This window comes from Brachyhypopomus gauderio, chromosome 4 (assembly GCF_052324685.1).
Source record: "Brachyhypopomus gauderio isolate BG-103 chromosome 4, BGAUD_0.2, whole genome shotgun sequence".
NCBI lineage: Eukaryota > Metazoa > Chordata > Actinopteri > Gymnotiformes > Hypopomidae > Brachyhypopomus > Brachyhypopomus gauderio.
In genome coordinates, this window is record NC_135214.1 from 30,421,779 (window position 1) to 30,445,709 (window position 23,931).

The following is a 23,931-nucleotide window of genomic DNA, read 5'->3' on the forward strand; positions in this document are numbered from 1 at the left end:
CAGTTATGTACATTTCTGTACATACTTCATAATGTTGATTGTGTATTACGTACATCATAATGTAGATACTGTACATACGTCATGTTGTTTATGTACTACATACTTCATAATGTTGATTTTGTACTACGTAAATCATAATGTAGATACTGCACATACTTCATAATGTAGATACTGTACATACTTCATAATGTTGATTCTGTACTACGTACATCATAATGTAGATACTGTACATACTTCATAATGTTGATTTTGTACTACGTAAATCATAATGTAGATACTGCACATACTTCATAATATAGATACTGTACATACTTCATAATGTAGATACTGTACATACTTCATAATGTTGATTCTGTACTACATACATCATAATGTAGATACAGTACATACTTCATAATGTTGATTCTGTACTACATACATCACAATGTAGATACTGTACATACTTCATAATGTAGATTCTATACTACGTACATCATAATGTAGATACTGTACATACTTCATAATGTAGATTCTGTACTACATACTTCATAATGTAGATACTGGACATCCTGCACTTGCTGCTAACTGCACTCTTTGTTAGATGCTAAACTGCATTTTGTTGCCTTGTACCTCTACATGTGTAATGAGAATAAAGTTTCATCTAATCTAATCATCTTGTCTAGCATTAGGTGAGCGTCACCTCACAGGAATTTTGGTATTTGGTAGTATATTAATTTGGGTTGTACAAATATGGGCAATCAAAGACAGTATAAGTGATGAGCTTTCAAAAATGAAATGTTTAAACTAGGGACAGAAACTGTGCACAGTGAAATTATCCATATTTCCAGCAATAACTCCAATCCAATTTTGGAATAGATCAGACATTTAATGATAATAACAAGGCAGGGAATACATGTATTTTGACAAAAGAGAGGTATGTTAACAAATAGGATTCAGTTCAGTTAAGATAAATAGGTAGGCCTTTTTCTAATGCATTCACAGTGATATTTCTTTGAGCCTTTTTCACCAATGTAGATATACTGAGCAAAACATGTTGGCCTGGAGCCAGGCCTGTGCAGGGAAACAGCTGTCAAAGAGTCATGGAACTCACATAAAAAGCAAAACACCTAACCACTTAGCTGATGATTGGATGCAGTCTACTTGATTCAGATACAGCTCTGGATGAACTTCTGAAGTCATGTAAAATACTGTCAAAGGCCACTGACAAGGTGAGTGGAGAGGGTGAAAGTAGAGCAGAGAAACTAGCCGGTGGTGTCCCTAATTGTTCGAGTGCCATGCAGGCTAGTTTCTGTGCTAGCACTCGCTGTGTACACTGAATATCTAATTGCCAGATCACTGTAGCCCTTGGGAGTAATATACATACTGCAGAACAGCAGAGACAAAGTTACTTTCTTCTGTAGAACTGACATGTATACTTATGACTTCTTACTCAGGAAAGAAAATGAGTTATTATGTAATGTAATGTCTGCTAAATGGTGTAAATGTAACACTGAGATGTGCTCCCAGAAGCACACTGCATCAGTCACATTAACGAGAGCACAAATCAGAGGCGTGAATTTCTTCTTGTTTACAGATTATGTATGGATGTCTGTGTAATGCTGAAAGCCAAACTGAGAACTATAATGTGTAAAAACGTTATAGTGTAGAATGAACCCCTTTTCACCACCACCAATTTATGGCACACCTTCAGGCCTACAAACCATGGTCCCTTCATAATATGATTGAAAGATTTACATAGTATAATATAATCTAATGAAATGCTAGCTAAGTATAGTGTTCATGTGGAAAACATGAATTTGGTCACTACATGTTAATAACACTAAGTAAGAATAACATTCACTTTGAATCAAGTGTTTTAGAAATTTACAGTAAATAGAAAATAAATCTCTTGGTTTGCTTGGCTAATGCAGGTCTCTCCTTCCCTGATGAAGGTCACTGTGATTCATACATACTAATATCTGTGAAAGTGAACATACACGGTTATGATCAATATACTATGTAGCATGGTGGATAATAATCACACTTTATGCATCACATTATGTATTGTTGTTGCTGTTGTTTCTTTTATTATATAGATTAATCTTTTCTGATTTAATCCTTAGGTATGAGGATTATAATCTGGAATGGTCTAGGTCAGGAGTGGCCAACCCTGGTCAGGAGTGGCTCTTTGCCTGGTTTCATGCGGCTCCCCAGCCGGTCCGCGGGCTCACCTGCACAAACGGGGCGACACACTCCTACATTTTCGTGGTTCGCGGTTTGTTTACAAGCCTAGCGAGCCACTAATACTTTTAAAACCGGCGTGGAAAACACGCATTTGACTGTCTTCACAGCTAATAATTTACACCCCCCCCCCCCCCCCCCCCCCCCCCGCTCAACAATCTACACTCGCCCATGTATGATGCGGCACTTTGCCGTAACACGGTAAGAAAAGTGGCTCTTGGTCTATGACGGGTTGGCCACCCCTGGTCTAGGTCTTCAGAAAATGTAGAAGGTAAAACTGACCTTCTCTTTTCAAACAGTAGGAGGTGGCAAATATATATTTTTCTTCTGGTAACAGCTGTCAATAAAGAGTTATGGACCTCCCATACCTGTAGTAGTTTGGCTTGAATGGGCCGTTCTTATTCAAGCCCATGTACTTGGCTTGCTCGTCTGACAACTCCGTGAGATGGGCGTCAAAGTTGGGCAGATGCAAACTTGCCACATATTCATCTGAAATGCACATACACACTGCTCACTCACATTTCTGCCATGGCTTGCGTTTAATCTTTTTGATATTGTCCTTAACATGAGCAGTTCTGTGCAGCTTTCCCCTAATGGAGCATTACCCATCTTTTTTGGCAACAGGTACACATCCTGTCGGTACCCGGCCCTCCGGTGCGTTGTACAGCTCTATAAGGGCCAGGGCCTGAAACAGAACCAGCCAGACAAATAAAATAACAGGACAGGGAAAAGCACAGCAGCAGTGTGTTAGGTGTTGACACAGAAACAAGCAAAACTGTGTGTTGTAATGACAGACCAACACTCACTTGTGTTGTGGCCGTGATGGACAGCACAAAAGAGGGCACGGTGGAGCAGCTGAGGTTCAGGAGCCGACCCTGGAAGCACAAGACAAGGAGGCATCAAGTCTCGTCACGCGCACCGCAGCAGCGTTTCTCTAAGGTGAAAGACGAGGTACCTCCGCCAGCAGGATGACTCTTTTCCCATCAGGCCAAATGACATGGTCCACCTGGGATCGCACCCTCTCCCAGGTCAGCTCGGGGGTCCGCAGGCTTGCCTAGACATGGAGGAAATCGGTGGAACCAGCAGCACGTGAGCATGTGCGCGCGCACACACACACACACACACACACACACACACACACACACACACACCACGTTGAGTAAGAGGAAAGTCAGAGGCTTTCTGTTGACTTACACACAAAATGCCCACGTTCCCTCAGCCGTATCTAACTCCTAATACATCCTTTCCTTTTTAAGCATTGTTCAAAATCAGTCAGCCAACACGTCACATTAACGAGTACGGTTGCTTTGATAGTTACTACTGGAGGTGGGAGGTAGAGAGAGAGAGAGAGAGAGAGAGAGAGAGAGAGAGACAGAGAGAGAGACAGAGACAGAGACAGAGACAGAGAGAGAGAGAGAGAAAAAGATAATGAAGCAACTCAAAAGAAAAATATGTATGGGTGTGGATGGAGGTTTAGGCGTAGACCAGGTTTCATAACGATTTCTCCAAAACTCACCACATCGATCTCTGTGTTGGAGTGGCCCATGTTACACACAATGCAGCCGTTCTTCATGCGATCCAGCTGCTCACGGGTCACCACATTTTTATTCCCTGTGGACACAGATTCACTCCATCCTCCATGAAACCAACTAGGGAAACGGCACCAAGCTCCGTACAGTACAAGTGCACAGTCATTAACGTTTAGGAGATTAACAGCACAGTCAAAGTCCATTCTTTCCCCAAGCAGCCCTTGAAAAAGCTTTTGACTGGGGAGACCGAATGCCCTAAAAGTGCAAACAGCTTACACCCCTGTCGGCCTCTTTCACAGCTTACATCCCACTGTGATTTACAGCACTGAGTGCAAACATTAGTTTTCCCCAGACAGTTCAAACAAGCCCGGTACCCGGTGGGCATGGCTAAGAGTGTGGAAACAAGGGCATCAGGTGGCATGTTTGAGCACTGATTAGAGCTGGAGGCACGGGGGGAGAGTGGAGTGGGACCGGGGCGACGCGGGACAAACACAAGCTGTTAATAACGCGTGTTAATAAGGTGTGTTAATAACACGTGGAGAGCGCTACCTGTGCAGGTTATGACCATGTCCACTTGACGCACTACTTCATTCAGTTTGACCACTCTGAAACCGTCCATGCTGCAGAAAAACATCATCGTTATCTTGCTTTAGGTAACTGCTACAATATGTGTGTGTGTATGTTTTGTTATAAATGTGTGTATTTTAGTGTGTGTGTGTGTGTGTGTGTATTTTAGTGTGTGTGTGTGTGCGTGCGTGTGTGCATGTTTTATTATAACTGTGTGTGTGTGTGTGTGTGTGTGTGTGTGTGTGTATATATCTCACCAGGCCTGGAGAGCGCAGATAGGGTCAATCTCCGTAACACATACAATGGCTCCCAAAGCTTTCAGAGCAGTGCAGCATCCTTTGCCCACCTGCACATCCACAGATATCAAGATAATCCCACATCCAGAGCTCAGCACAAATGGGACATATGTATTCAACATCCCAAAAAATCAAAATCCCTGCAAAAAATCTGGGGGTTGTTTAAAGACACTTTACTGTAGTATCACTCCTTGAGACAAGGTGGTGCTGACTCACCTCTCCATAACCACAAACCACCACCTGCTTCCCGCCAAACATCACGTCTGTGGTCCTCTTAAGTCTGAAAGGGGAACAGAGTCAGATCACAGTAACATTCTGTCAGAACAGAGCCTTAACTGTGTGAAATCACCCCAGAAAGAAATGACACACCAAGCTAAAAATAGCAAAGGGCCTTACCCATCTAGTATGGACTCCCTGCAACAGTAGAGGTTGTCAAACTTTTGCTTGGTGACAGAGTCATTGACGTTCATGGCAGGAACACAGAGTTTTCCAGCTTTGGACAGCTGGTACAGTCTGAAACCGTAAGTGAGACATATCACAGGAAACTGTGAAAAAGTTGTAACTAGTATTGGTGCTACCGATTGTTTATCTCAGATATGTTGCACATTGGTACATAGCAATAATGTGGACTGTCTTGGCTCGAGTTCTGAAATGGGAATGCTATAAGAAACATGTTGGTCTAGATTGTATAACATGGTGAGCAGTGTATCAGTGTTCGTTGCAACACTAGAGATATGCTTCTCACCTATGAACTCCAGTGACACTTTCTTCCACGATTCCCCGAACTTTTTTAAACACACTGGGATACTTTTTATACACCCAGTGAGTCAGATCGCCACCATCATCCAGGATCTGTCATTGAGACAGCAATGACCATCGGCCATTAAATATGGGTGGAAACAAAACACTTAGCTAATAAACACTAAGCAACTGCTAATTAGCAGCTACCAGTTTGATGTGCGTGAGCAAACTGCAGTATTCCACTGCAGAGTGGGACGGGATGATGGAGTTATCGTGTCTGGCCGAAGCAGGCGAGGTTCATACCATGTTCGCCTGCCAGCTCTCCGTGTTGACGCAGCGGTCGATGCACCACCAGAAGTCGTCCTCCGACTCCCCTTTCCAGGCAAACACCGCCACGCCTTTCAAAGCACAAACACATGAAAGGGGACGTGTAAACACATCGGGCACACGCACACACGAGGCACTGGTGAGCCGCCCCTGTAGAAAATTTAGGTTAAAGGCACAAATGTATGTATGGGTATAAATGTATTCCAAAGGTATAAATGTATTCCTTTATACATGTGGTCCGTATGATGTTGGCTATCACTCGCATTCCACAGATGTTTCAACTTAGAGGGGGTCTTATCGTAGGAGATGTATAGTGTTTATTGCAGGCACGGTTATGGAGGGGCATAACATACCAGACTTTAGTCGTTACATGGCTCTGTGAGCCCCGGAGTCAACTCTTGGGCTTAATAAACAGGCAACAAGTTAAACGTGTTAAATTACGCGCAGTACTCAAATCTGCAGTGCTGTGGCCCTTGAGGACTGGGTATTGACTACGGTGGTTTGTGGTTCGCTTTACCGGTCTCTGCCAGGGCAGCGGCGACCTCATTCTGAGTAGAGTAGATGTTACACGCAGCCCAGCGGCACTGAGCGCCCAGCGCCACCAGCGTCTCGATTAGGACCTGCAGACACCGGCACGACCAGTCAAATGACCAGACGCAGCTGCACATGTGCCCGCAGGGTTCTGTGCACATTTACAACAGTGGCAGCTGGACAGCTTATCACAGGCCTAAAGTAACAAAACTCCTCAGCTAGATTTCAAAATAAGAGTGAGTCTGTGCTTTGACGTACCGCGGTCTGAGCGGTGATGTGGGTGCAGCCGACCACTTTGGCACCAGCCAGGGGCTTCTCCCCCTGAGCGCGCTTCCTCAGAGAAATCAGAGCAGACATGTCTGAAGAGAAATCAAACAGAGGATTGGGCTTAACACTGAGCACCAGTACCATTTTTCCAGACATGAACCAAGACATTTCCTGGACAAGAGAAGCTGGCAAAATGTTTTTGGATACACAGCAAAACCCCACAGGACTGAATTAACTCCAGTAATGTGTTTGGGTTCAGCTGTATTTCATATGACAACCAGTTATTCAGCACAATACAATTTAGCTGTGCATAACCAGAAACATGATCCTGACTTTAATCCAGAATTTTGCCTGTGTTCAAAAAAACACTAGAGCAATACAAATGTGAAATGTGATGTTTCGTTCCAAACAGATGGTGACAAAGAGCTAAAAAAACAGAAACAAACACCAAACAATTGCAGTTGAATGGTGCTGTCAGGAACAGCTGTTATCCAGTCCTGGTGGAGAGCACTTTCTGTGTACACCGCTTTACAAGCTAATATAAATTAAAGTAACATAATATAGCTTTCTTATCTTTTAAAGAAACAAAATTAACACAATGCACAAAAAACACTGTGAAAATATAACCAAAATTTACCTCAGGTTTGCCATAATGTACTGCAGTACTTCATTATAACATAACATATATCTATTTCATACAGAGTGAACTTATAAGAGAGACGTTGTGTCTTTCGTTGCCTGCCCCAAGAGATCTTATCACCTCACCCTGCTCCGCTATCTCGATCTCACGCCGGCCAAACTCCGCCTGCTTCACGTTCTTGACGCAGAAGTCACTGCTGCCTTTGGAGTTGACCTGAGTCTTCTCTCGGGGAGACGTCTCATCGTCCGAGCTGTCCGTGTATGAAGCAGCTGTGGACCCAGCACACAGAGACAAAATGTCAATTGCAAACAATGCTGCAGCTTCTATAAATTTACATTTTTTCAAATACAATGACTTTTCCCCATTGTCATGTCAACAATTAGACAGTCTTAATTACAAACACTGAACAAAGCTTTGGAGGGTTAGTGCTTCAGCTCTCAGCCATGCAGGAATGTGAAATGTTTTTTGTTAGGGGAATGAATACCGTATCAATGTATTAGAAATACCATTAGGAACTTTAAAGATATGCATCATTGACTCTCTCTGACAAGCAGCGGATCAAATCACAGCCAACCTGGCTATTTTGACTTTAATGTTCACAGCATGAGTGTCTCTTTACCAGTGGGCAGTTTCAACCTTATATCTTTTCACACATAATCGTTTTCCTGAACCTATAAAATGCTATCATGATATCAAATAGCAAACTCTATGTCAGGGATGCTGCAGTCTTGGGGTTTAGACTCCCAACACAACAGTCATACCTCGTCAGCTAATTATCAAGCACTTCCTCAGCTGCATCAGGTGTGTTGGGTAGAAGCAACCCCCCCCCAGCACCTGTGACCAATTAACAACTCTGATTGACTGTGCAAGCTGTGGGCGGGCCAGACCGGAGCTGTAGCTGTCCGTGGACGACTGGGAGATGGAGCGTGAGAGGGAGCGACGGCCCGTCTTCGTGGGGAACTTGCTGAACTCCTGCTTGTCCTCCTGGCTGGCAAACTGGAGCTGCTGCATGCTCGGAAAAGAGAGCGGAGTTAACCTCTGACCCCACAGCACATGGAACTATTAACAAGAGTCATTAAATGCTAAAAGTTTGAAAAATACTACAGCTAATCACGTTATTCATTTACAGCTGGTACATCAACTACGGGGTATGGTTTTAGCACTGCATGTTCCATTACACCATGTTTTGTTTTTAATCTTCATGCCATCTGTTCACTTTATTATAATGAAATGTTAAAATATAAAGCCTGCACACAGAACATCCCCATAACTTTAAATATTACAGTCTATAAGTGTTTTCTAGCTAAACATTATGGCCACCTTGAAATTTTATATGATTATATTTGACAATGAGATGAAAAAACTCAAAAGTTACAAAAGCCACTCCCATAATAACACCCAACCCAGTTTCACCAACAATGACACCTTTGGTTACACCGAGTGCTGTTTTCTGAGTTTCGCACAGAGAGGCAAGAGTGCATGTAGCTGGTGTCAGCTGTCATTAGTGGTGTCACTGAACTGCCTTGGGCAGATCAATCGCCTACACCAGATGCATTATGATCCGCTGGTACGTGAAACTGTCAGCTAGAACGAAGCTTTCTTTGACAGATTACAAACTCCGAATTACTTGCGAGATGGACGAGGCGACAGTGGGGTGCTATTGCGGCCCAAGATGACATTTAATACCCACATCACACAAGCACATTTAGAATCCTCCATATACACGTAGAGATATTTAAAAACTGTACTAAAGTACACAAAGTTTCCAGAGGCTAGTTTCCAGAGGAACAGGACGTTTTGGACAGAGGTCCTTCGTCAGCCCTGCAAGCAAAGCACTTCTGAATTATTAGGAGGAACCAGTTTATATATGGAAAAAGTAGAGTAACCAAAAGTAACATTTGGTTACAGTGAGTTGATGCTTAAGGGCACATGACAAGCTATTGAGACACTGACATTTTTTGTTGGGGTATACCCACAACTGTTGTTGGAATTTGTGAGTAGTGTATTAGTATATGTGTGTACATATACATATAAAAATTTTAAAAATGTAAATGTGCCATATTTTGTCAAATGTGATTTTTACACCGCAATCAAAATTTGTCCTCAGCTTGTAACCCATCTGTGCAGTTAGAACACACACACACACACACACACACACACACACACACACACACACACAGGGTGGACAGGGTTGCAACTACATACTTTCTGAGGTGTATGCAAACATACTATCCACGCCCCCCGCACTCCACCCCCACCCCCCACCAACTCAGCAAATAATTTTCTGGCATCGATTTGGCGCACCCTCTAGTGCAGCGCCCCTATGCGTCGCATACGCTGCATACCCCCTTTTTGCGCCACTGGCTGTGGATCACACGTGCCCAGAGCGGTGAGCAGCCCTAGCCCAGCACCCGGGGAGCAGTTGGGGTTAGGTGCCTTGCTCAAGGGCACCTCAGTCATGGCCTCAGTCTGGGAATCGAACCCACGACCCTCTGGTCACAAGACCAGTTCCCTACCACCAGGCCATGACTGCCCCATATATATACATACTGTAAATATTTAAAAACTACTATTTATCCATTTGCCAAAAAACGTTATGAATGTGAATAATAATGCAATCACCAGTACAGAGATAAGCCTTTTATGTGTTATGTATACATTTATGGTTAGATTTTAAGGCTAGGTTCATGTTTTAGGTTCAGATTAATTGAAACTTCTATAATTAATGCCATCAAGTCAAGATCAAGCAATAAAAGCATTAACTTTAAATATTTTATGAACAGAAGAAACCAATAAGGTATTGCAGATAAGTGCATTCAAATCTGTCAGCTGTTATCTCTAAGCAACTGGAGCAATGGAGCCAGCCACTACACTATATTTGAAAGGTCACAAGTGGGAATCCCACAGCCACCTACAGCCAGAGTTCAACAGAATCCAGTCGAGCACGCGTTCTGGGGGAGAAGCACGACCTTGGTACCTACTTTGTTCATCCTTCAGGGTGATGCGAACCCAAGTTTGAGCATGTGAAATACGAGCATCGTGCTAAAGAACTACAGATTTCATTTGCATAAGGCCAAATCATGTAGCACTGTGGAGACAGAAAGAAAGTAAATGTAGGGGAAAAAAAGGAAATGGATGTGGAGAGAGATAGAGGGGCAAATTTACAGAGTGGGGTGTTGACACTTGATCATGGATTGCTTTTGGAACAACCTTGCTCTTAAGGCGTGAGCGGAGTTTCTTTACACAGAGGTCTTTCTGAGTGTCACAAAGAGGAGAAATGACAGATGCTAGAAACATTTCTGATGATTGTATATATGCCATAATATGCACAAAAAAATAAAAAAGAACAATCATAACCATCATAACCTTTATCGTAATGTCATTCAGTGCAGACTTCTGAATATCAAGCAAAATCCTGACTTTGATCTTAAAATCTGACCTTAAAATTTTACCTTAATGTGACCTCTTGGAAAGGAAAATGCTGATAAGATGTGGATGTGGTTTTCCTGGGCCAGTGGGTCATATCTTATCAAATACAACATAAGCTACACGTCAAACAAAGTGTGAACTCGGTTTTGCCAAGAAGAGCAGTGACGCTATTTGGCTAAATGGAACTGAGGCTCAGTCAATGAAGCCATTTAAACCAGTGAATGAAACTCTATGGTGGGTGTAATGTGGAAATGTAAACAAGAAGCGTGTCTGTCTGTTCTGTCTTAGGAGTATTAGGCCTGAAACACAATAGGGAAGACAATGGACTAAAATCACAAGGTGTACTATAAATAAGCCTAATAATATTTAATATGCTTTCCAGAAACAGACTACAGGTGTGTTTTGAGTAAAAACTGCAGGACACAGCCAAGCTCAGTTGACAAAACATAGTTACAGCTGATGGTATACAGATACTGAAGAGGTAAAAAAAAACATTTATTTGAAATTATAATGGCATTGAAGCTTTCAGGGCAGTTCTACTGGTTGAAGTTGCTATTGATGAGAAGATGAAGAGAAGTGCTATCATTTCCCGCCAGTGAAGAACAACCTAAAATGTCAAACCACTGAACAGTGACTTAAGTGTATTCTCAGTTAAGTGTATTCTCATTTGCTCCGACCATTTGCAAATACATCGCTGAAAATCAAGATTAGTAAAAAAAAGAATATTTTATTACAGCAAATGTTCTTGGCAGGAAGAAGTCGACAGAAGAACCATTATGGCTAGTTAGTGAACAAAGGAACACTTATTTCAATACATTCCAAAATAACACAGAATTCATAAATAAAGATGACTAAGTTGAGAATGGTTCCAATCATCATCTAAAAATGTAGTTCCTGATAATGAGCATATTTGTATACCTTTCATTTGCATTTTACAAGGTAAAACACAACACTTTCTTAACCTTTTTTTGGGGGGTGCAATGCTCAATGTACAAGATGTCCCGACACTTACCCCCGAACAGTCCCCGGCATCTATGATCCCTACCTCAGCCTCTAGCTCCATGGCTGGCCTCTTGTGCAACCCTTGTTTGTGCCGTGAGATGTAGTCATCCTCACAGGGGGAGGTTCTTAAGAGTGGATATGGAGGTATAGGTGGAGATATACCACAACAACAACAAGAACAACACCCTCCCCCATTCACGTTCTCTCTAACCTTCTCTTCGTCCTATTTCCACTGTGAACATTTTAGGCATGCAAGTTTTGTGGTGGTTCCATAGACCAAGAAGTCATTTCAGGAAGAGACACTGTGTTTGTAAATGGAATTACAACTATATTTTTCATTTCAAAAGCACCAAAACCAATACAGTCTGATGGCTATTCCCCCCAAAAAAATTGGCAACTCCTTCACAGTTAAATCCCTATTTTATGCACTAGAGAATTTGTTAATGCCTAACCACTTTTAACAAATGTATGTATTAGGCGTACTTACAAGACCATTAACAATCACCTTCAGAGTCTATATGGGTAAATAATCTTATTCCTCTTCATTTGAGTGTCAAACTTACAAATATAATAGATCAAATTGATAAAAAATAAATAAAATAATAAGATGAATTAAAAAATAAATAAATATGTAGATATTCACAGTCATAGAAAAAATGAAAATCCACGGGAATCTAATCCAATACATATTAAGTCATTTCTAATACTGCCAATTCTATAATTTGTTCATATTTGTTATCAATTTCTTTACAAGCCTAAAGGTCATTACATCACCAGGGCTACACGGTGGGATATGAGCAGAAGGAAACTGATTTATGTCAAATTATTGTCACATGAATGCTGTGCACAGACAAAATGGACATTACAGAAAATCGAGCCAGACACAAATGAGAACGACATTTCAGAGAAAAGAGCCAACACCACAGAGCAGTACCATCAGCTGTGGGTTTGTGTTTTAAAGGCCTCGTTAAGGCACCATACCAAAGATCTTATAGAAGACAGGCTTCACGCATCCTCTCTGACTGCACAATTCTGTGAAGCAGCTACACATGAGACCTACAAAGAACAGTCAAAGCAATGCGAGAACCAGCCACACAATGTGTGGTCACTGTGGAACAGGAACGCCAACATGACAGGAAAGCTAAATCCTGGACGTTTCAGGTGTTTTAGAAATCCAGGTCAAGGTCAAAATCCAGGTCAAGCACAAAAAAGTGGGCATGTCCTGGAACATACATGCATGAACATAAACATGTTCAGATGTTTTACCTGTGTGTTTATGATTCACATATGTATGTACAAATATTTGACATACAAGTGTATGTTTTTCAAATGTTTGTATGTGAGCAAAAAGGGCCTGAAGCACAATTCCTGATTCGAGACTTTCTAGCTAGCCTGCATAATAAGAAAAGAATAAAGCAAAACTTTGATACAAAAAGCCCTTTAAGCATCTACCAGGACTCACCCACACATACACACTACAAATGCTGAGAAACAGTCCAGGTCACAGTGGGTTGTGCTGTCTTTTACCCCCAGGCTGTGTTCCAGTGCTGGGTAGATACTCCTGAGTTGTTACTGATTCCCAGCTAATACCTACTGTACTCCAAGCTTTTCTGCCCTAGTTTACTGCAATTTCCCATAATTCCAAGCTTAGTACATTCCATGTACTATAATGGTCTACAAAATACATGGCAAACTGCACATGGTGTATTATGATTATAAAATGTACAGAGCTCCAAAAGTTTAGACAACACGATCTTGTTGTTGTGAGAGCCCTGTACTCCAGAAACCTTGGAACACAGCAGACCTCTGAGAAATTATGCAGGTTTGAAATACCATGAACTAAAAGAAATGACACTACCTACCTAAGCTACGTCGAATGACAGCGTTTGACATACAGGGATACTAATAACATGGTAAACTTGGGTTTTCAAGCAAAGATGAGTTATAGTTATATAAAGATTGCTTTTTTTGTGACTTTATTACAAGATACTGCTACATTGTCTTAACCCTCAAAATGCTGACATTCAATATAAAAAAAAACCTGAATAAATAAAGATTTCTGAAATTTTCCAAGGGAAAAAATAAATAAATAAATAAATAAATAAATAAAGGGACTGTCCATTTCACATTGAACAAATAGAACTTCTAATTACCCCCAACATGCACCATACCAGGATTTGAGAGAACCTTCACCAGCTCAAACATCTCAAGAGCAGGTCCATTTGGAATAAGAAAACACTCAGTGTTAGTAAAAAAAAACTTGAAACTCCAGGCCTATGTGAACTGTAGTAAGAAAAGTAAAGAAGGAAGGATTAAAAAAACAACAGTGAAGCATGATCGGAAGGAGAAAGCAAGGCCAGAGCCAAGCTCTCAGCGGGCAGGGCAGGGCTGTGGCCAGGCGCCAACTCACAGCCTGAGGAGTTCAGGGGACAGCAGTCCTGGGCTAATCGCTAGAAATACACCGCGTTTCTCAGCTCAGAGTGTGTTCTCCTGGTGTTACCAAAACTTCACCCTTACTGGGATTCAAGTTATCTGAGTCATGACGATACTGTGCATACAGAGGGAGTACATTCCTCCCACCTTTAGGTGACGAAACAGAATACAGCCATCCTTCCAAAGGAAACAATGGATATTTAGATTGGCCCTGTGAATTTTTTTAGAACTGTAACATGGACGTTGTCGACCCATTATTTGATTTAAATGAGGAGCAATAAAAATGAGGCAATTCTTCATGAGAAGGTTGCATTTAGCTGCCATAGCATGTATGAGAACACAACAAACATCTAGGCCTACTAAAGTCAGAACGTTTCCAGATTCAGCCAGGCAAATAATCAATTCTGTACAGTTCATTTACGCAGTCACTTCATAGCAGTCTTTATTGGAAATGGTTGCACGCACGCGCACACACACACACACACACGAACTTCTTGAACCATGTAAAAGTGCCTCAAAATACCCTAGCATGAAAGACAAGTTAAACATCTTAAATTCAAAATACATAAATCAGTAGATGAACATGTGGCACTGAATATAATAACGACGTGCAGTAGAAATCTGACACAGGATCCGTTGTGTAACCGAGCTAACCAGCGAGTGGGCTGAAGAGTGAGGCCACTTCGCCCACACGCGCGCGCGCACCTTTGGGGGAGTCATTGCATACATTTACACACTATGATCGGAATCGTAATTGCAAACGACTTGACCCGAGTTTTGTTCTTGCATATACTGACATAGAATATTTCATTACCGGTCGCTTGGTCTAGGTGAAACAAAGACAGGCTATAAATGAGAGCACTTTTGCACAAACATATTCTAAAGAGATCTGGTGGTAATGCCCATAGGCCAGTATAAAGGTACCAATTAAGGTCTGTTCTGAATAGAATTCCACCGTACCCAAGACATCAAGTTTGGCAACAGTCCATCAAATAAAATAAATAAGATGCCAAACTGTAGTCTAGCATGTTTTAAGCCCTTGGGGTCTAAATATTCCATGAAATTAAATAAACTAGGTAGATAAAAACAAATCCACGATCCTTTTTTAAGTTATTCACTTGCTTGTATTCGTCACCTCGTTTTGATATCGATTTATTTGTACAGAATCCCCTTGGACGTAGCAAATGGTTCTGGTACAACGAGGTGGAAGTGCCCTAGTTTATTATGGGAGGGTTTTCTTACGCCTAAATGTTCTTTTCGTAAAAATGCTCTTTTACTCAAAGAAACTACACGCAAATTTAGTACTCCGGCTAACCTGCCGGCGACTGAACTCGTCCAGGATTATTTGAATGTTGATCCCGATTTAGCGCTCCGTAGGATGTGGCACTAGCCTATTTAAGAGTGTTTGTCCCAATCTGACAGCAGCCATATTCCGTTTTGAGTGACTACACACATTTATCCTGCAACAACTTCCCCTTTGGTGTGAAAAAGATCTTACCTTCTTGACGGACTTGTGAGTGGGGACCGCAGTGAATGCGGCGGACAGTTCGCCGACGTTCATGTTCACGTCGCTGTTCTTGGAGACTGTCATCGCGGAGTACTTCTCCGCTACATTCTCGCTCTCTTTAAATTCTTTACTGGCCTGTTTCACCTCCAACTTTGCGTCAACGATGGAATCTGTCATTTTGTTTTACGGAGAAATCTTAAAACTGACTGCCCGTTTCCGATTAATTTCCCCGTTGGCCGGTAATAACGCGAGTGAGGCGGCTCGTTTCGCTGGGATACTGTAACCTTTCGTGTTGTCCTCTAGCCCGCGGTGCTGTGCCGGTTGAAGAGAAATCGCGGAAAGGCAAGGTTACGCTAAAATCCCCTCACCAACACGACTTACAGATTGAAATTTAGATTAAAAAACATCGATTCACATCGCTATCGACAATGTGGTTTTACTTCTAAACGGGGGCTGATCAGCTTTTTATTTGCCTGTCCGGCTCACAGTAGGCAGTAGCAGCGGTGGGCGGGGCCTAGACACAGACACCTGCACGCAGGAGCAATGAGTGGGAGGGGCCTATCTTCATCATCTCTAACAGTGCATATTAAACAGCAAGCCTAGTTTAGTACCCATGTTATACAGATCGTTTAAAATTCCCACCATGAAATAATTTACAAAAGCAATATAAGAACCATAAAAGGCTTAATACTCTACAACAAATGTTAGCAAACTGAAAACTTTACATTCTAGTAGCACTTGATCTAAAGGCATTATATCGAGATAAACAAAGCATCCTTTATAGAGAAATCATGGATGCAGTAGGCCATCAATGAATGCCAAGTATGAAGAAACTGGCCTGCAGATTGGAGATTTAAAACCTCCGATTTCATTCCACAGTGTTAAGAAGATTAAAAGACAGAATGCAACTTGATAGAATTAAGATCATTTACAGGCTCAAACAGCATTATAAGTGCTCACACAGACAGGAAAAACTTACATGATTGCAAAATGTTAATATTCTTCATTGATTAGACAATTTAATCAATACATATTTTAAAGACTTCAAAATTCTATCATAATTCATCCACTGTATCTACATTTGCCTGCCATGACAATACGGCAGATTTGAATGGAGTCAAATAACGACCATTTCAAATGAAACAGGAAGATGTGTAGTGCAGAGAGACTAACTAGTGGGCACAAAGATAAGAACAATAACTAGAAAAAACTCTCCAATTACAAAATGTCATATCAAAATTTGAATGCAAAAAGGTATCCATGTTAAAAGTAGTAATGTACAAGGCAGAGGACCAGAGACAGAATTCCTCAGGTGAACAGGTTAAACTCCCAAATCCCTCACTTTGGCCCAATGAAGAGGAAAAAAAATGAATCACTGAGAATAAGTCACAGAACACAGACACTAATCTTCAGTTAATACCAGACAAAAGTAACTGCACTAAATGGGTCACATGGTCCTAAAAATCTTACTTTTCAAACAAAATCACTTCGTAGATGCAAAAAGGCCACATGAGGAAATTAGAGAAATTAAAAACCACCATTTCAAAAATAAATCTTTATACACTAGCTACCTAGTCAGCTGTCACTGTACACTTGTTCTATGGCCTCTTCGGAGGAACTCATCACAGTAGCAAAACCCATGTCACCGTTAAGTCTCCTACCTTATGAACGCAACACACTAAATCCACTAAACTCTACGGGCAATGCAATCTCCCAGCCCTATACCTGTCACTGGTGATATGAGCGCATGCCCTGGGCATCAAAGCCAAGCCCCAGGGGAGAGGGGAGGAGGACACTGTACAGCCCGTTGAGCTAGAATGGTATTAAGGGCTCATATGTACGATATGCTTATTTAAGGGGGGGGGGGGGGGGGGGGGGGGGGGGGTTGTGTAGGGCTTCCGAAGTCACTCAAGAACGAGGAGGCTCTCGAACCTGGTGCTACGAGACCCGGATCATCTGGGCCACCGTTTCCTCTCTGGCCGGATTCTGCTCCTATGGACAAGGAGGGAGGAGGTGGTTGATCAACAGCTGGATCAACCATTACATACACAACCTGTGCACAAAATACTCCACTCAGCATCCACTAGTTAACAGAGAGGGAGATGTGTGAATGAACCGATCTGGGCAGAAGGCGAAGAGAGAAAAGACCCTTAGAAAACCAAAAGAAGATTAGCCTAATAATTAACAAAATGGTTTAACCTATATATGCTTATGGGAATCCGTCGGGTCCCGACATCTTCGTATACATTACACTCTGGTTTATGAGTGAACATGTATATTATACACATCCTGTGACTGAGAGGATTTTCTCAGGAATGTCTGTAGAAGCACAAGGTCATAGAAAGCAGTCCCAGTAACTGAAGGGAGAGACAAAGGAAAAAGCTTGTTCAACTTGTTTTGAATTGTTATTTTTACCAATAAACTCCTGGGAGCAGCTGTTAAACCCTTTACTCTTCAGTGTCATTTATTTGTGTAAAAAAAATAATGCACATGATGACAGCCATGGGACAGAGAATATGATAAAGCAAGCAAAACAGAGGACAGATGATAGCCAGAGAGCCCTGGATCATGAGGGATAAAAATTACTCAGACATTGCATGCAACACTCCCTGACTGCCACATTTTTTCTATAGTAATCTTGACTTGTTCAAAATAAATTAGAGTCCCAGCTAATTTAATGCAAAATCTCCCATTAAGCTTAATTTCCTGCATATAAAATCTCACCTCTGCTCACACTTGCATTAGTGCTTTTGCAAAGTGGAATTTTCTGTTTTAACATTTTTTTCAGTATTATCACTATATCCTAAACTAAGCTGTAATTATACAGTACAGCATTATCCTGACAAATCACATACAGGTCCTTGGCTACAGCAGAGCATACTGAAGCAGTATGGCGAGGCATGCAAGAAAAGAACTGTTTCCTTTAGCTTATTACCTTTGGTTTAGTCCAGTGTTAGAATGCTGTTGAAGCACACTGTCACTGCATAAGAAAAAGAACAAAACCAAACAACAAAAGTATCAATCATCAGGCCATAAGCCACCAGTGAAACAGTTTCACAATGCCAGGTGGCCGTGCAGGGAGCGACTAGGAGAGGGACGCGGCGTGCTCGGTCAGCCAGTGGGGGGCGGGCACGGCCTCTGGGAAGTCCTCCAGTTTGACCCTGCCGTGCTCCTGCGGCCTCACCTGCACCTCCAGACCCATCTCCTCTTTGTCCTTGGGCGAGAAGAAGCGTCCGCCGTCGCCGCGCTTGCGCTGCATGGCGTGTCGGTGGCGCGACTCGTGCAGGTATTTCTGTGCGGACGCAAAAGTTGCGGATCAACGTACGCGCAGGGGGGGAGGCCGTCAGCGAGGATCTTGCACGGTTACAGGAGTCCAGACTTTTAATAATAAATCAGAGTATAAGGGCTGACCAGAAAGGGCGTTTCAAACAAGGTTTGGGTTTAGCACAAGAGTTCAAAGACTATGCAGCCTTGCCTGGTTAAGAGAAATTGGCCAGGTGGCCTCAAGAAAGCCACGTTCGCCCAGTGTGGCGTTTGAACAAGAACATGTGGCGATACCGAGAGGGGTCACTGGGCAGACCGGGCCGCCGGATGGCCTTACCCTGCGCTCTTTGGGGATCTTGCCCTCGGCTTCTAGCTTAGCGCGGGCCTGCCGTCTCTTCAGGATGCGGTGGTACTGCTTGGCGTTGACGTAAAGCGGCTCCTCCTCCAGCATCTCGGCGCCAGGCAGGGGGATGCGCTGGATGGTGGGCACCGTGCCTCCTCCGGGCACCATCTGACAGGCCAAGCCGAATGGACCAGAACCATGTTAATTCAATTCTGTGGCAGCTAATGCGATTTATGTGGAATATTGGCAAGGTCACAGAGAGAAAGCGCCACCTTGTGACAAGAACACCCACAGAGCAGCTGTGTGCATAATTTGTTTTGAGAGGATCGGCACCCTTATTCAGCTTATAACTCAAACCATTAGGCCAGTGACATGCAACCCAGAGTGAGGGATAATTCCAAGAGAATTCCATGTTACAGATTTCCCACAAATAAGCACTGCTTAATTTAGGGTTCAAAATCACTTAAATTAATGAGCTCACAACTGCCATTAAAATTAAGGAGCTTGGACTTGTTCAGATGGGTTTTTGGATCGAATACACAATATAATAGATTGGAAGAAGAGAGGGAGCCCAGCATTCCACCCGCACTACAGTGAGCGTATTCAGGCTGGTTATGTACCTCGCTGGAAGCTCTTACCATGACCATCCCTCCTGTATTGACCACGTTGCCAGACACTGGCAGGGTGACCGTAACTGTGCCTTGCCCACTATTAGTGGTGGCGGTGTTGGCGCCCCCTGCTGCCTGAACGATCTGCGTGCCAGCCAGAGTGCCTGCTGGGATGGTGATCATGCCTGTGGAGGTAGTGAGAAGAGTCACGTTTAAAATTCACGGCAACGACAGTAAAATGACTGCGCTCTCCCCAACCAAGACAATAAAAACAAACAAAAAAATCAACCTAAACAAAAATTATTCTATTGATCCTACAAGAGTACTGAATTGAACCTACAATAAAAAATGTAAACAAATGAACAAGTAATAAACGAGAGCAACTGTGTAATTAGGATGCTTGATATTTTTGGCAATAGTCTTAAGAATCACTGAATGGAACACCGAAAATTATATGCAGCTCCAACGAAGAGACACAGACATGAGGAGGGAGGGAGACAGCAAGGGGAGGAGGGAGGGAGGCCGTGATGCTCTGTAGGTCATACCCTGCTGCAGCACAGTGCCGTCTGCATTCACAGGCTGGTACACAATCGTCTGCCCTTCAGCGGTCTGTGCAACCTGCTGGCCCTGCACAGTGATCTGCTGGCCCTATCACAGAGGCAGACCGATCACATTAGCACACCGGGAGGAAAAAAAGCCCTAGGAAATGTGTTAGAAATGAGCAATCCCTATTCACATTACAATGAAAAACTGAAACAGTCACCAAACAGCCTTAGGAAAAAGAAGCAATATTATTGAACACTACAGTCATTTAAAATGGTGACAATATTAAGCAAGGTCATGCTAAGGCTTGCGGTCACATCCCACTGCCACATCACTTCATTTAAATGGCCTTTCCCTTTACTTATTCAAGACTTTTTTTTTTTTTTTATAGTTAGTGAAATATTTATGCAACAGAAATACCTGCATTCAATTAACACACTGAAATACTTCAATTAACTACAAATATCCACTTTTAAAATGCCAAGGAAAGCTGTGGTAAATGCAAATGGAAGAAAACGTTCCTGGAGGCAATGTGGTCTCCAGTGTAGTGGAAGGTGCGCGTCCCGTAGAAGGGCATCCAGGCACCAGGTGGCCATGCATTTTTTTTTTTGTCTTTTACGAGAACTATGAACTATGGTTCAATATCTTAATGATCTATTTGTCTGCCACTGACAGGAAGCGCATCACATGCATGGCTGCTCCAAGAGTGGGATCCCATGACAGAGATGAAAGGCCTTGTACTGCTCACATGAGGGACTTCAAACTGAGTTTGCGACTCAATAGCATTCATTGCTATAATTGTGGAGATGATAGTCGGTTGTTGAAACGGACATCATTACCCAAGCTTAGTGCCAAATAGTGTGTGCACACTCCTGGGTACTTACAGCACTGTTATGCATCAGATCTACACTCCATGTAGAGACCATTACTACCAACGTACCAGTGCCAGAACAACCAGTCACAAAAAAACCGGCAGTGGTTAATGGAGAACAGAGGCGGAGGAAACGCTGACCTGGTTCTGCCCGGCTGTAATGGCAGCCTGGGGTTGTTGGATTATGATCTGCTGGGTCTGGCCCTGCTGCCCCTGTAGCTGCAGTGTCTGCCCCCCTTGTAGCTGGATTTGCCCTGGTTGCACTAACTGGATCTGAACACACAAGGAAAAAATACGAGATAACAGCGATAATGTATTTTGACAGGACGATCCATTAGGCTACAGTATTTGTGGATTCCAACATGAAGCCGGAAGTGCTCTAGCTCATCAGTAGAACCAAAATAACTTCTTAAAGACCAAATAAATTAACTACATCTAAAATTCTGAAATGCTTAGGGCAGTACATAAGTGTTTATGTTCTTACCTGTTGCAGGCCCTGAGCTCCAGAAACAGGCACTTGCATAATGGTCTGGCCCTGCCCTCCAGACATGGCCTGTACCATGATGGGCTGCCCGGAGGAGGTAATCAGCTGACCCCCACTCACCTGCACCATCAGGGGTTGGCCTTGCACCTGCACATACATGCAGACAGCTTAGTGTGGTGTTTTACTGAGGAGGGTGGCTCGGACGAATTAATGGGAGGAGATCTTTGCGTGCATCTTCAGGCTTGTGACATGATTAAAAAAAACAGAGGCTGTGCATGGCTCATCAGACCAGCCCACTGCAAAAAAATTGCATGAGATGACAAATGGCTATATTATGAATGCAATAACTTAAGCGTTTTACTGAAAATTCAAGGAAATAGAAATAAGAGAACATTTGATCTCTCTAAATCATTGAGATGGTCTAGTGTGACAAAGGATACGTTTCAATTCAAGTAATTTTTCTTTATTGCTTAAAAATGTTAGTTCATACAGGCAATAGAAACGTAAATTGTAAAATTCGAGCTTACATAAACATAGCTTATATTACCAAACATTAAGTTCTAAAGTTTAAAACTGAATGGAAACATGACTCCATATCAACCCATGCTGTCCATAAGTTTGAGTAAAACATGGTTAATAAATGAACATGCTGAATGACAAATACATACAACGCAACTCCACTGTACAAATGTAACTCCACTACACACTTGTTCTGCAGGACATGTAATTGCTCATAATGCCAATGAAGCAGCATGCAATGTACTGCAAACACAGAAGCGCTCCACAGTGACGTCATGGCATCTTCTGCTGACTGAAATGACGTTCTATGCGTATTACTCAATGGCCAAAAATAATAGGGCAAAAAGAAACGACCGACTTCAACAGGTCAGATCAGAGTTTCCAAAAAGCACCAAGTTCTTCAAAACACCAATAGACTGCTCATCGAACTGTTCTGTAATCCAAGATCCCAATAGAAAACACACATGGCTTTGGAAACTCCTCCCTGGCCCGTTAGGTGCTGGATGCCGGGCATGCCAGTCGCTTCACAGCGTCTCGGACACAAGCCGCATGCGGAAGGTTAAGGCCGAGAGCTCGGAGCTCTCACAACTACCTGCAGCGTCTGCACTTGCTGACCCGCCGCGGCCACGGGCGCTTCGGCCTGCAGCTGTACGGCCGTTACCGTGCCCTGTGCCTGCGAACAAGCCCAACATCACCGGTCATTCCCGGTGCCCCTCAGTTGGCGTCTGAAACCCGCTACGTACCGACACAAAATCCTATTTGCGGTCGGTTTGGGTTTTCGGTTTGGGTGAATGAGTGGACCCGATATGCGCTAGTAGCGCCCCGATAAGTTGGTACAGCAAACTCAACTATCTCGTTAGCTTTAATTAAGTTACTGGGTCTCGCATGCAACATTCACTCAACTAAAACACAGAAAAGTTTGGTCACTGAAGTAACTCAAGTGTAACTTAACTAGCTAGGTCAGCTCCGGTTACCCCGCACCGGTACCGTACCTGCTGCTGTATCTGTCCGTTGGCTGTCTGGACCACTATCTGCTCCCCGCTGGCGGTGGAGGTGTACTGCTCCATCTTCTTCTCGGGGCTCACCGGTCTGGTGGGGAGGCAGCAGGTTTTCAGTTCATGTCCAAGACTATTAACGTCGATATATGACGGGCTGTTATAACGCCACTGGCACCACAGACAATTATTGGCGCGTAAATGTTAATGACACTTGGATTAAAGCCGCAAACGACCAGAAACCGAGACCCGTTTAGTCACACGTGTCCGGTTGAGGTACTGAACTCGGTCCACTCGTGTCTGTGTGGTTAGTTCGCGCAGCTTAGTGGACCCGACCAAGTAAACTACACTGTGTCTACAGCGGAGGGGAAACAGCCGCCCAACTTCATATCTACGGGAATGAGGAGACACGAACTGTTAACTGGCTACTAGCCGTCCAGCTAAGTGGAGTCCTTTGTTGTTTGTTGGACAGTTAATCACAGATCTGGCGGTAACAAAGCGTCGTCCATTTTAGCCGTGTTTGTCTCGGAAACCCTCTTACTCGTTCTGTTCTCACGTTACCGATTTGATTTCTGTATTTCGCAGAATTAGTCATTTGGTTGGTCAACGACAAACCAATCCGTGTTGTCAGCTACCGTTCGCCTCGAGCCGCGCACTCTTTTACCGTTTCTCAGTTGTCCGGTACCCTTCTGATTGGCTCCAGTACAGATCTCAAAAACCCAATCACCACAGCGTGCGGACAAAATGGCGCAAATGAGCCGCACGGGGAAGAAAGGGGCTGGCGCTCGCGACAAGCGGACTGCGCGAGCGTGGCT

The 23,931-nt window shown here is 43.1% G+C and overlaps 2 protein-coding genes across 12 annotated transcripts; both read right to left on the bottom strand.

Moving 5' to 3' along the window:
• On the bottom strand, positions 1–18,560 carry ahcyl1 (adenosylhomocysteinase-like 1). The gene is given in 19 exon segments (XM_077003757.1): positions 1–1,958; positions 2,589–2,709; positions 2,826–2,862; positions 2,864–2,905; positions 3,027–3,095; positions 3,176–3,274; positions 3,737–3,831; positions 4,299–4,369; positions 4,574–4,662; positions 4,829–4,892; positions 5,009–5,125; positions 5,358–5,464; positions 5,657–5,751; positions 6,198–6,300; positions 6,470–6,570; positions 7,244–7,387; positions 8,006–8,123; positions 15,481–17,481; positions 18,425–18,560. Coding segments are annotated over 18 exon segments (1,665 nt in total). The 5' UTR covers positions 15,667–17,481; positions 18,425–18,560; the 3' UTR covers positions 1–1,951.
• nfyal (nuclear transcription factor Y, alpha, like) lies at positions 17,928–23,930 on the bottom strand. 11 transcript variants are annotated; one of them, XM_077003768.1, is made up of 10 exons: positions 23,781–23,930; positions 23,114–23,210; positions 22,711–22,794; positions 21,603–21,749; positions 21,260–21,391; positions 20,250–20,352; positions 19,717–19,889; positions 19,091–19,264; positions 18,674–18,781; positions 17,928–18,469 (listed from the first exon to the last, which is right to left on the bottom strand). In XM_077003768.1, exons 2-10 carry the CDS (start codon positions 23,186–23,188, stop codon positions 18,467–18,469), a joined length of 999 nt encoding a protein of 332 aa, XP_076859883.1. In that variant the 5' UTR covers positions 23,189–23,210; positions 23,781–23,930; the 3' UTR covers positions 17,928–18,466. The 11 variants fall into 11 exon arrangements, with proteins under 11 accessions (XP_076859883.1, XP_076859876.1, XP_076859873.1 ...); XM_077003761.1 differs by having other exon boundaries at positions 17,928–18,781; positions 22,714–22,794; XM_077003758.1 differs by having other exon boundaries at positions 17,928–18,781.
• Between the last annotated feature and the right edge of the window lies 1 nt (position 23,931).

Excerpts from the sequence above, each read along its gene's own strand:
- nfyal (XM_077003758.1), bottom strand. The coding sequence starts at position 23,188 with ATGGAGCAGTACACCTCCACCGCCAGCGGGGAGCAGATAGTGGTCCAG. Across the intron at positions 21,392-21,602 it reads GAGCTCAGGGCCTGCAACAG|ATCCAGTTAGTGCAACCAGG; the intron begins GTAAGAACATAA and ends TTGTGTGTTCAG. Across the intron at positions 19,890-20,249 it reads CGGCACTGTGCTGCAGCAGG|GCATGATCACCATCCCAGCA; the intron begins GTATGACCTACA and ends CTACCTCCACAG.